General features: G+C 41.4%; 1 protein-coding gene across 2 annotated transcripts in view; it reads right to left on the bottom strand.

Moving 5' to 3' along the window:
* Positions 1-234: 234 nt before the first annotated feature.
* The window catches only part of DSC2 (desmocollin 2), a 31,435-nt gene continuing 18,043 nt past the window's right edge, over positions 235-13,626 (bottom strand). The window contains exons 10-17 of one of the 2 annotated variants that reach the window (XM_084778365.1): positions 11,749-12,005; positions 11,485-11,627; positions 8,079-8,303; positions 5,032-5,268; positions 4,360-4,484; positions 2,934-3,194; positions 2,366-2,411; positions 2,143-2,280 (exon numbers count right to left, since the gene is read on the bottom strand). In XM_084778365.1, coding sequence (XP_084634491.1) covers positions 2,376-2,411; positions 2,934-3,194; positions 4,360-4,484; positions 5,032-5,268; positions 8,079-8,303; positions 11,485-11,627; positions 11,749-12,005 — 1,284 coding nt within the window. In that variant the 3' untranslated portion in view covers positions 2,143-2,280; positions 2,366-2,375. Of the gene's footprint in view, positions 2,281-2,365; positions 2,412-2,933; positions 3,195-4,359; positions 4,485-5,031; positions 5,269-8,078; positions 8,304-11,484; positions 11,628-11,748; positions 12,006-13,626 lie in introns of both variants that reach the window. The other variant, XM_084778364.1, reaches the window with a different exon arrangement.

Genomic DNA, 13,626 nt, shown 5'->3' with positions numbered 1-13,626 from the left:
AAATAGCCTCCATGGTTCCATTTTCTTAATTGATTATTATTGGCATAAAACAGACTGTATATATGATATATTTAAAATCATTTATTACTATTAGGGGCAACCTTAGGTAGACCATTTTTTAGGACTTCCATTCTTAGCCCTGAGCCCCCTTTTTTAAATCCATCTATATAAGCCAAATTGCTTTTGATCACAGTGTTTCATCACAGCAAGAGACACAACCGAGACACAACCACACACATTATAATTTTTTATTGAAGTGTCTTTTCAACATACTAGATAAGAATTCTAAAAGTATTTTCTATTTTATGATGATAAAAATAAATAGAGAATATGCAAAAAAAACAGCCAGTACCCACAGCACAGGAGTGATATCCAAGTGTGATGCTAACAGTGCACCAGGAATCTCTGTGAATTCAACCAGTTCTAAAACCCCAGTAACAGCAGCTGGGCAAAGGAAGCTGGCTCTCTATGTTATGACCACGCACAGGCATACCAGACCCAAGAGGAACAAGCCCACACTAACCAGTTCCTGAGTTTACATTTCATCACCACTAGCACACAATCATTTTGTACATAATTTATTGAAAATAACTCTGAGAAATATTTTTGAATGAACAGTAGTGACTCTGTTGCAAACATAGTTGGCATTCAAAGTGTTTCCCCATGTTTGTTCTAAGGCACAATTGTTACAAGGCAACCTGGTGCATTCTAGACAGACACAGAGTGAACAATCACACACATCGGAATTGCACGTGGAATATCCACGCATCTAGTGTGAAGGCAGAGCTCACTGACAGAAGGAAGGGTGGCCTCTGATCTAGAATCTGGCTGGCTATGACATTTACTCATGTGTAAATTTTTAATGTTTTTAAAAAATTATTTGTCCTGTTTCTATATCTTACAAAATCTATAATTACAACCAATTTTAAAAAATAATTTTGAGCATGTATGACTAGTCACATCCTCTAAAAAGTTATAAAGTCACTACCATAGAGATAGTTTGAGATTCTTACACTGAGACACTTATTTCAAACACCCTTACTGTTTCCCGCTTCCAGTACCCTTAAATTAGTGACAGAAATCGTAAATATGGTATTCTACATTAGATACCCATAACCTAACCTACAGTGTTGCTTCTGTTATATTGAATGTCGCTTCTAATAGATCATGAAGGATTCCTACAGTTTCATTGGAAAATTAAAAGTTCTTCACTAAGGTCAGAAATGAAGCAATTACCAAAAAAATCAAAATAATGATGTTGCTATTACACTGAGCTTAAAGGAACCAGCAATGCATCTGCTTACACATCACAGAAAGGCTACATATTTTATGAGCAGAGACAATTTTTAAGGGCATTTTGCATTCTTCAACCCAAGTAGAAGCTTCAAAGTCAAAAAGGAGAGAAAGAGAAAATGAGACAAAGAGGGGACAAGAATGTAGATAATTTGGCATTTCACAGACAAAAACTTGGAAGGGTTAAAAAAAAAACATTCTAAAGAAGTGTTGAAACCTAAATCTAAGTGACAAAGTTGGTACAAGGGAGATGTGGATTCAGTGGTGGGTTTCACATACAAGGGCAATCTACCTCTGCACAATGAAGCCAGGCCACAAGATGATAAAATAAGACAACCATAAATACAGTTCAGAATATTCAGGAAAACAACAGTTTCCAGAGCACCATATGAACAATCAGTCCATTAGCTGGACATAATGGTTTCCACAGTCTCCAATTGGATTACAGGTCCAGTGGACCATACACACTCAAGTCCACTCAATTTCACTGCACTGTAAGTTGGCTGATGTCATTATGCCCAATGTAAACAGTAATGCAAATGCCCCTAAAGCTCCCATCTTAGATGACACCCGGTAAAAGAGATGTCATTTAAAAACCCATGCAGAATGGTTTTCAAATGCTAATATACAAAGTTTCTCTGTAAATGTGCATTTCCATGGAGACTCTGCAGACCAAAGTGGGGGGAGGGTGCCCCAAATATAACATCTTCTGTTTTTAAAAAGTCCAGGGTTTATATTTTTTAAAAAGGCAACGAATCCATTAGCTTTGGTTACCCTGATAGAAGCTGTTCACCTCTTTGCACATACTTCTGCTAAAGTCCTAAATTTGGGCTCCAAATGGTCCAAAAACTCAAGTCCCTCTTCTTCTTGTTGGTCACTACAGCAACCCACAGAGCCAGCAGCTGAGCCTCTCCCTTCATAGTTGTATGTGAGGGCGTAGTCTGGAGCAAACATCTGGCTGTCATCCTCACGGCACAACTGCACCTTCTGTCGGGAGAAAGCACAACATATCTTATTTTTATTATTTTAAGCACCAAAACATACTAACAGAAAAAGAATCACTTTGATTTACCTTTCACTGTTTAATTTTTAATCAGAGTGTGTCCTCTAATGGTTTCCTATGTATAGAAAATGCACATGATTGATTGGTCTGTATCATAAAAATCACACTGTAAAAGTCAGTATTCGCATGCTTCTAGAAGTCCTGCATGGCGGGAGGCGCCCACATGTTCGTTTTAAGTGGTCATTGCTTCCGTCTTTCAAGGTAATGGTAAAGCTAAAAACACACTCAGTAAACCGAAGCCAAACTGATGTGAGCTCCGTTCTTTCCAAACAGGCAAGGTGATGGTACATGTTTGCATTGCCTTGTGCTAGTAGACATTGAGTTGCTAAAAACAAAATTTTTCAGATGCAAAAATGACAGCACAAAATTATTTCCTTAAAGGAGTAATAAAATATGCAGGAAAGCAAATGACCACATAAGCCAGAACATAATTAAACCCAAATTAATTGAAAATATACTTCCCAATAAGTAGATTCATCATTAACTAAAAATAGCAGTCTATGAAAATACTTACTTAAAAGCCTTTGTAAAATTTAAACTACATCAACATTGTTCAGGGAACAGCTCAGACACTCACCTCACCAAGTCGGGGCTGAGTGAAATTGTGCCACTCGGAGTATGTGTATCTGTAGTTGTCAACCTCTACGTGTCCTCCCCTGCAGGGATCCATGGTGTGATGATGGTACCCGGCCCCCCGGCAGGCGTCCAGAGTCTGCTGTCCTCCTTTCACCATCTCAATGGCCTCTTGCCCTCCACCTCTGACTCCTGAGCCCAAGGTGCCGAGAGCTGCCTGCCCGGAAGCTCCCACGGTCTGGGTTGTAAAGCCGTTTGTGGAATACTGAAAAGATAATTGTATGCATCAGTTAACTATACCAAGGGAGACAAGACCGTGAGAGACAACAGCATGTGCTGTCGGTGCCCTGACTTGATGGAGGCATTACAAGGTAATCTTTCCAAAGATATGGGCTGAATTTGTTCTCGATCTGTCTTTTCAGTCCTGAGTGCCTAACGTGTGCCCTGTAATAGATGTGATGTCTAACACAAGACACAAATTGCCTGTGCAAATCCAGAAGCTTGACGTTGAGTCCACTGTTAAACTATCCTAGCATACTGGCCATGTCCCGGGACAGCCTTTAAACATCTTGAAAACATCATTGCTTAATCATGGGCATTTACTTTACCATTCTCTCTTATCAGGCAAGAGAAGAAATAGAAATAATGGTGAAGTTTCTCAGTCAACATTAAGCATAGCTCTTTCCACCTCAAATACAAGGAAAATGTTACTATACACTCCTCTTCTACGTTGCATGTTTAGACTCTGAAATGTAATTAAAGTCCCCACCCCACCCTACCCCACCCCCTTTGCTCTTTTTCTCAGAAATGGTAAGGGTTTTTGTTTTGTTTTATTTTTGTTGTTTGTTTGTGATTCTAGATCTTTCCCACTCTGGTCATCAATTGTGCTTTTGGGAAGATATTGACTTGTTTTTTCCTTCACATGCAGGGCCTTAAACATCAGCGCCTCTGAGCAGCCTCTCTCTAGTGCACTGCTCTAGCCTGTCAGCCTCAGGCTCATGTCTAACCTGCGGTATAGTCAGGAAGAGTCCAATAAACTTTTTCCCACCATGATCAAAGGCTGTTGAGATTTTATTGCTGGAGCCAGGTTTAAAAAAAAATTATACTGGTGACCTGTAATTAAATGTGATATTTTGAAGCCTAAATAGCAGTTTGGATATATTTTTTAAAAATACAGACCTACTGAAGTCACGAGACACATGAAATAGAGGGGGAAAAAGTACACTAAAGGATTTTTAATATTAGGTAGCAGTCAATGGCCAGAGTGAAATACCACAACCTGTGGGAACTACACGCTTGTTATCGATTCCCTGGGACAGATGACATTGCTGCGAAGTTACCAGACACCAAAAGAAGTTTCTTGAGAGAAACAAAAGTTTTAGAAGAATCGTGCTCTGCGTTTGGCTTAGAAAGACAGGTAGGTGACTTACGACTTTGTCATCTCCAGGAGCCTCAGTGTTGGATACAATTAGGTTCTGTTGGGCTAAGTCATCAGGAATAACTTTCTGATGTTCAGATGCCTGAGAAACACTGCAGACTAACGTAAACAGGATACCTGGAGAAAGCAAGGGGCTCCCTTAAGTGATCAAGTAATACGAAACTGCTTTGAGAGCATCTGACGCTGATAAATTATGCGCTAAAGGCTACAAACATGTTAAACGCCATTCAAGTATATATGATTGCACATGTCAAAGCATGTACAATAGAACAGTGTGCCCTGAGGAGGTATGCTACAAACACATACCATGTGACATATTTCTACAATGAACTGTATATTCTGCTGATAAAATAAGAGAGTTATACATAAGCACATTTTAAAGTATGTTTTAATATATTAGCTGGTGAGGTGACTTGTGTCCCCTCCCAGAATCCCACGGGGTAGGAGAAACAGATTTCCTGAAAATTGTTCTCTGACTCTCACACAGAATTCATTCCCACCAAAATAAAATAGCTATATGTAAAAAATTTATACACATATGTTCAATACATTGTGTTAAATAGAAATATATCTGTGTTCAAACTACCACCTCTAAGAATTGACATTCATTCTAAGACTATGTCTTAAGATCATTTTAAAGGCTTTGAGGTAAGAAGTGACTTACAAAACAGCAAGGCTACGCCCAACAGTATAGCAAGGATAGCCCACGGTCCAAGTCTCGCTTCTGCGTAGCCGCTCCTTTCTCCTGAGCGGACTGTGCAGTCACTTTCAGTAATGCAATCACATACAACGACATTCAACGAAGTGACTGAGGATAGACCGAGCCGGTCTGTAACTCGGATGGGAACTACATAGGTTCCAAAGGAAGGATCATTCTGATAGGAAAGACGGGCTGCTGTATCTGAAGAAATAAAGAAATCCAGGTGTTAGAAAAGCCAACAACTTCTCTTGAGCAAACTGGCCACCTCTCAAACAGATGTGCACTTCCCCACAAACGCACACTCACAGACTATCATGAATGCAAGGATCCTTCTGGAAACTGTGGCTGAACTGAATGCCTCAGACCCACAGGCCAAGGTGACAGGATTTTAAAGGCACCTAAGAGACACAGTTCTAGGCATGCCTCTGAGGGCATTTCCAGAGACATTAGAGTGATGAGCAAAGACTCACACTGAATTCAATATCCTGTGGGCTGGGGGTCCTGGACAAAGAAGAAGGAGAAGAAGAAGAAGGAGGAGGAGGAGGAGGAGGAGGAGGAGGAGAAGGGGAAGGGAAGAAGAGGAGGAGGAGGAGGAAAGAAAGAAAGGACCAGCTGCTTTAAGTTCCTTCACCTGTGCCTCCCCTGCCATGATGGACTGCACCCTCAATCTGTGAGCCAGAAAAAGACCTTCGTTCCTTCGTTCCTTCCTTCCTTCCTTTCTTCCTTCCTACCGTCCTTCCTTCTTCCTTCCTTCAGCTTCCTTTGCCTGTTACTTTGTCACAGTAATGATGGAGGTCACTAATGCAATGGCTCTTTATTAAAGTCCTTTGGCTCTTGCAATAATTGTGTCTGTTCATAAGCAAATCCTTCCTACCATAGTTAATAGACTCGGCAAGAGGTTAGTCTTTGTCCTGTATTTAATAAAGTCAACTAAACCAATAATGCCAAATTTCTCCTCGTGTGTGGTTCACGAGGGAGTCAGCCATCTGAAATTTTGGAGTCTCTCATTTGTTTTCATAAAATGTGCCAAATACTCATGAATACTTGTGGTTTATCAACAAGAACTGGCTCTGTCAGCCTGGGCCACATTTTCTTCGAGGGCAGGTCATAGGCACACCAAAGGAACTTGTTGATCTTATGGGCCTATTGGACACTGGAACCAACTAAATCTGTTTGCTGCTGTTTTGATGGATTTGCTGTTGTTGTTTATTTGTTTGTTTGTTTGTTTAGATCAAAGGTAGGGAATATCCAGATCAAAAGCTCATAGGATCTCGGTCTCACAGCAAAAAACTGTAATATGATTTTTATTTGTTTTTATGTGGCACTATAGACTGCCACAAGCCATAGAATAATCACTCTGTTACTTAACTTCCCAATGTGGTATGCTCACTTTCTCTATAGTATTTGAAGTTCCCAATGGGAATTCGGCTTCCTAGGACAAAAAATAACAAAACTGGGATTTTAAAAGAACTTACAGTTACCCGTTCAGTGTATTGGGTAAAACATAATCATAAGTCCAAACACAAAGCTAAGAGTGAGTCATGTTCTGTGCCCTTCCTTACCTTGTAAATTTCTAGAAATAATCTAGTTTCACACATGGATAAACTGATGGTGCAAGAAAAGAACATGTAACAACTGGTGACTCCGTCATTTGACATGAAGCCCATGTAACTTCTGGACTTCTGTTGGGTACAATCTTCTTACCCTGGCATCTCCCAGACTTTCACGTGTGTCCAGGGACTGGTATCTTTAAATAACAAAATTGGAGCTGGGTTTACATCTCAATCAAAGGAGATATGCCCAGTGTCTGAAAGACCCTGGGTTCAATCCTTACTCCCCAGAGACAAAATGATTTAAAAGCCTTATGACTACAACATTACTGCCAAAATATGATTTGGCTGGAAAGGAAATTTAAAATCCCAAAATTTTCTATTAATTCCATTTAAACTAAAATGCTCTGACCTTAAACAAGTAGGAAGGGCAAAAGTCCAAGAAGGATGATGATGCTTTCCTAAGAAAGAATAAATAAACATCTTTCTCCTCTTACCCAAGACACACAGAGACTATTGTTTCAAAGTCTGTGTGTCTTGCCAGGACACAGATTATCATGCTTCAAGACAGAGTGCCTCAGCTGGCTTGGCTATGCCCTTGCTTTTTTTGCCCTCATCCTGGGCTCTGCTTTCATTGTTTTTGTTTTTTGGTTTTTTTTGTTTTGTTTTGTTTTTAACTTTTCATTAACTTATCATAGCAGGAAACTGAGGCATGACCACTGAAAGCACTGGGCTTGAAAATATTTGGAGATGTTTTAAGTCATCCCAAAATGTGACTTGAGGTTCTTGAGTTAAGAAAGCTATGAAGCCATGACCTCACAGTCCATGACAGTGTGTATAGGAGACGAGCATTAACTGCTCATGTTTCTGTGATGCAATGTGACAATGGAGTGGTAATGTGCCACTTTAGCTTTAGCCACTCTTGTCACAACAGGTCCTTTTTGGGGTACAGTCAGCTGGGAATCAGGCGAGGAAGATTCCCAAAGAGAACACAGTAGCCAGAAACCAGGGAGATGGCAGCAGAAAGAAGCAGTGGGTGCTGGTCTCTGTAAAAGACACAGATAGCCATGCAAGGAGGCACTCACCATCCCAGCCACTTGGCGGGCCAGCTGTTACAAAGCATCCATGCACATGAGTGCTTGGGTGTGACTGCAAAATGAGGGAATACTAAGGGGATCCCGAAATCATCAACAGCACACCCGGGAGGGGCTCACTGTCTATTACACCAAAATTTTGTGTCTTCTTCCTGAATGGTTCTCTTACCATGAATTGTTCTATTATTTCCCAAAACATACACAAGCACACACATGTACTTGTATATGTGTGCACATGCAGGCACACACACACACACACACACACAGAGAGAGAGAGAGAGAGAGAGAGAGAGAGAGAGAGAGAGAGAGAGAGGGAGGGAGAGAGAGCTGACGTTGAAAAGGAAAAGGCAATGGTGAAAGCACACACCATTAATTCTTGTCAGCCTCCACATCCTCCGTACTTCCGAATCAGAACTCTCCAAACTGAAATCAAATGGCGGGCCATTCACCGGCTCATCGGGATCAACTGCAACAATTTCAGCAGAGGACATGGTAGCCTTGCATATCACCACTGTCTGCTTGGGTATGAATGGGCCATTGTCATTCACGTCTTCAAGTATAATTCCCAGAGTTCCGGTACAGCTTCTCCCATCTAGACAGAAAGCAGTAAGAACACACTTTTTTAATTCCTTTGTTTTTGTTTTGTTTTGTTTTGTTTTGGCTAGGAAATCCTACACTGAAGATTAGATATGTATTTATTAATCACTTACAATGCATAAGCGACAGTCATGAGCAACAACATTACACAGGGGACACTAAAAGAAAAACCATACTGCTTCTAAGAGGATTATGCATTACAGTAACTGCCACTTAGATGTTTGCATTCACTCAGAGGATCCTGCCATTAGGCACAGAAAGCGTTAGGCGGAGTAGTTTTAGCTGATTTTGAAGAGACAAAAAGAGTGTGGAGCAGGGACACACAGAATATGCTTAAAGGGCAGGTAAATCCAAGGGTGTGGGCAGCATGTCGGTCACACATACCTGTGATGTGGAGAAAATGGAGAAGGCAGACAGGTCGGGGCTGACACGGACCAGAGCTAAGGGCCTTTGAAAGCTAGACTGAAGATGCTGCAGGTTAGCTTACGTGAAAGGAACGCCTACGGTTTTGCGACAGGGAAGTTGAAGAGTAGGAGATATGCATTTGGAAATTTTAAACAGAAATCGCTCAAGGAGCTATTCAAAGGGCAGAGAGACATATCCTAATGTAGAAATTATCGTTATGGGTGTAGCCTCATAAATAGCCTGTCATCTATGTAGTAAGTAAACAGAACTTAGGACTGTGGGTGTAACTTCTGTAATCAACCTGCCACTCACATATATCTTCTTGATAACTCTATACAAGGCACTGCTTTGGGAAATGTGGGACAAAGATGGAGCATTCACAGGGCCAGGGAGGTGATGAAGTCTAAAGCCAAACATGAGACTAGGAGCCCTGTTTCTAAACCATTTGTTCTTTCTTCTTGTTAAGGGGGATTTGGACACTAGAGATGGAGGGAAAGGAAAACTGCACCACCCAGTGCTTGGGGCCGTGTCTTAAATGCCAACCTAAGCAAATGGAAACCAAGCTTGTCTGGCAACCATAACCATAGTCCAGATATCTCTGGCACAGTGGCTGGATTTTGGTAATTCTATAGAGCCAAAACGGGCTAGGCACACCAGGCCACCAGGTTAAGAACTGGTTCTAAACCACACAGCAGAAACATATGTGCAGGTCACTACAAAACTGCCTGCCAGTTAAGATGGAATAAAGTGGGAGGCGAGAAAACATAAGGCAGAACGGTTGGGTCAGGAGCCCCCTACTAATGCTAGGACAGGTTCTAATGTAATCAGCAAAATCAGCAGTTGGAAGACAAATTCACTCAACAAGAGAGCTTTGAAACAAGCACATTTAAGATGTTCAAGGACATGAAGAAGGTTAATTTGTTGAGCAGAAATGAAGTCACAGATCAAATCCCTGTAGAAATTAAACAATAAAAATTCATCTAATACATAGTCTAGAAGAGAAAGAAACAGCAAAGAAACAGTATTTAAGGAGATTCACTGCTGAGAACATTTGAGATAATTCAGAGAGAGTTGTAATACCTAAATCGGCTTCCAAACTCACTTACACAATGTAATTTTGCAAGGTGGTGCATTATGAGTTATCTTTACTATAACTGCATACTTATTTTACAAATGCGCTTAATTCAATTACACCTTTTGTTTTTTAAGTTCTTTTTGAAACAGTGTCTTAAGTAGCCTAGGTTGGCCCCAAACTTACTGTGTAATGGAGGCTGGCTTTGAATTGATCCTGTTGCCACCAATACCCATGTTCTGAGGTTGCCAGTATGTTGCATGCCCAAACAAATATATCTCATATCAAAATTAGATGTTACACACTAAATAGGTCTTATACACACAATCTCTGTACTTATATTTTTCTGAATTTTCAGGATACACGAATCATAGTTTTCTATTTTATGTTCTTATATGGTGTGGGGCTTGCTTAACTCTCAGATAGTGTGGTGCAGCATGACATTGGGCTGTGGCCATGTCCCCCCTGTGGGCGGAGTGTCTTGACTACCTTACCTGATGCGATTGGCTCAGCTATTACCTGGTGGCACCGCCCTGGATGCAGAGCCCTGGACTGTGTAGATGTAGAGAAAGCAAGCAGAACACTAAATGCACATGCTCTCTCTGCTCTTCACTGCAGGTTGCAGGTGTGACTGCCTGCTTCTAGCTTCCCACCAGGCCTGAGATGGTGGGCTATGACCTGGACTTGGGAGTTAAAGGAAACCCTTTCTCTTCCAAGTTGCTCTTCATAAGGTCATTTTATCACAGCCACAAAGGGGAAAAAAAAACGGGATATGTTAACTCTCAGCTGGACTCTCTCATTTTACAACACACTACTGACTGTGACTGATTCACTTTTATAGAGTGTGCTTAATTGGAATTCGAGCCCCCAAGTATACTGTTGGTTTCCTGTAAAATGTTCTGTTTTTCAGGAGTGCCCTATGTGACTAAATGCCCTCTCCCTCTTATGGACTCTCCTGAATGTCCGATAAACAATAAATGAATACATTTTTCTAAAGGAGATTTCGTAGTTTTTAGTGACTATCATTAATATGTTTTAATTTTGTTTCTTAGGCCAAATAAGGTTTTCCTTTCATTTTTATTGAATGTGTTTAATTATGATGAGTGACAGCGGAGGGCAAGACAACTTGCAGAAGTCCACTCTCTCTTTGCACCTGGGAATCAAACACAGGACTTCAGGCTTGGACGCAAAGACCTTAACCAGCTCAGCCATCTCATTGGCTCAATCTCAGACCATGCTGTCTTATAACTGCATCTAATACTAAAGATAAGGTCAGCCGACAGGGGTGAGTAAATAACAGCACACTTCTAATTATGTGTTATACTGAGGGAAAATAACATGAGACTATACGGAGCCAGTTTTAAAGCTATGTGTTCGGTGGGCTGAGCATGATGAAAAGCACCTTTAATCTCAGCACTTGGAGGCAGATGGAGTTCTATGAGTTCAAGGCCAATGTGGTCTACATAAAGAGGTCCAGCCTGGCCAGGGCTGCACAGTGAGACCCTGTGTCAAAGATGAACAGGCATGTTGTTGGGTTTGGGGCAGGGCTTGGTAGCATAGTGTTTTGCATAGCTTCTGAAAAGCCCGAGTTTCATCCCACGCACTGTGAGATTAAAGCAAAAAATACGTCATTGACTTTAAAACTGAAGAAGCATGCAATCGAAGATGCAGGCGGCTGCCTTAAAGACACATTTCTTACCTGCATCTAACGCGAGGACTGTAATATTGTAGATGCCATTTCTGACGGTCTCAGCCTCTCGATCCAGGGTTCGGAAAATGGTGATTGATCCTGACTCTTCATGAACGGTGACCCACCCTCTTGGATCACTTAACTTCCTGTACCTGTCAACCACGGTGAAGTGACACAAGAGGTATCATGAGCCAAATCCCAATGCCAACAATGAAAGACTTATGGGCTTTCCCAGTACTGCACAGGTGAAAGGAACAAAAGCATTTCGAATACCTTATGCCATTGCTGTTCCTGGTCTCAGGGTCATATGCCTTATACCCATTGTGTCTAGTACCAACTGGCGCATTTTCTCGAATCCTCACAGTTTGTGTTGGAGGGACACACTCGGGGCCCTCGTCCTGGTTCCTCACGGTGACAGTCACTGTGGCTGTGCTCATGGGTGACCTTGAAGTAGCTTCTCTAGTGTAGGGGGCTTCGTTAACTACACCAATTTGCAGGGTCACTTCGTGCCGTTCTTCATAGTCCAGGTGCTATAAGAAATGTGTTGGAGAGCAGACCAAACCACTGAGGAGCTAGTCAAGTTCACTACACACAGGGGAGCTAGTCAAGTTTACTACACACAGGGCTTGCTGAGTTAGAAACGGTAAGTACCAGGTTGTGAACAGTTATGAAAATATTAAACTCAGTCCTGAATCATAAGGGAGAAGTGGGGAATCTTTCAACTAATTCAGTATTTGGGTGGAGCTGGCAACAAACAAAAAAACAAACTACTTTCTCTCGACAGAACACTGAAAATGAAAGGTAAAAAAAAGCTCTAGATAAGACTTTACCACTGAGATGCTTAATATAAGTTCCAATTTGGAGTATGGATAGTAACAGTTCTTTTACCCTAGGTACTTTACAACACCTTGTCTTGACTCATCAGGACAGTTACTTACACTAGGTTTGGGAGTGAAAAAACTATGTCAAATTTTTTAAGTTTCGTTTTGTTGTATTTTGCTGCTTTGTTTTGTTTTGCTTTGTTCATTTCGTTTAAGTTGTGTGCCTTCAAGACTGGCCTTGAAATGACACTATAATGACATTAACTTCTCATTCTCTTGTCTCCGCCTCCCAAATGCTTGGCTTACAGTTGTGTGCCACCATGCTCACTTTATGTTGGTCTGGAATTTGAATCAAAAACCTCGTGTACACCAGACCGGCAAGCTACTGTAGCCCCAGCTCTACAAATGAAATGTTTAGGACTGGTATGGGGATGTGACAGCCACACCTAACCAGATGGCACTGTGTTATTGCCTGCTCAGAAATAATTTACTCTAACCCAATCATTAGAGACACTTTCCTGAGAGTTCCCCTGTGCTGGTTAAGAAACTTTATATGGTACCAGGCATCCCTTTCGGGGCCGCTGACCTTTGGCCTGGAATGCGTGTGAGATCCTAGTGGCCTGCAGGTGAGATAAGCATAAGATAGTGGTGCTCCTGCCGTGAGATATTTACTTGATTGCTGTTTGCCTCTGTAAACTCTTATCCCTGTGGGACTGGGATGCTATGGTCCTTTTATTACTATACAACGGGAAAGAGAAACAACTGCGAGGAGTAAAGCAATTCTCTTGCCCAGCGGTGAATTCCATAGATAACTGTAATGTGCACCTTCGCAATAACACCTTTATAAACCCTTTCCTTAGCCCTTTTCAACAGTGCATGCTGTTTAGCTGTACGGCTTTGTCCTTCTTCAAGCCTTAAGAATAAATTCATTTAATTTAAATTTGAACTGTGTCTAACTCTTTGGACTTCCCCAGTGGGTCTGAACACCACAGTAGTGGAAGAACAAGAATATAGAAAGCATTATTCATTCCTTTAAAGAATCTCTTCATCCTGGGCTGATGGAAAGGATGTGTTGTTCTGTCTGGTTAGTGAGATGGTGAGGACAGCGGACCAAAATGATTCAGAGAAGAGTCTGGTGTTAGGATTGGGGCAGCAGTAGGGTCAAGTACGAGACAGGATTTTAAGGACCTTTCTGTTGTTATTTTGAAACAAAAATTAGCCCAGAAACTGCAGCTGATTTGCATCATCGTGAGGAAAATGGACTTACTGTATTTGATCCACAGTCCTTGGGAATGTGTACGAAAGAAAAATTCTCTGGACCACCAGTTCT

Source organism: Acomys minous, assembly GCF_964271855.1.
Source record: "Acomys minous genome assembly, chromosome: 4".
NCBI lineage: Eukaryota > Metazoa > Chordata > Mammalia > Rodentia > Muridae > Acomys > Acomys minous.
The sequence above is the reverse complement of the archived record's forward strand: the minus strand, read 5'-3'. Positions and strand labels throughout refer to the sequence as shown.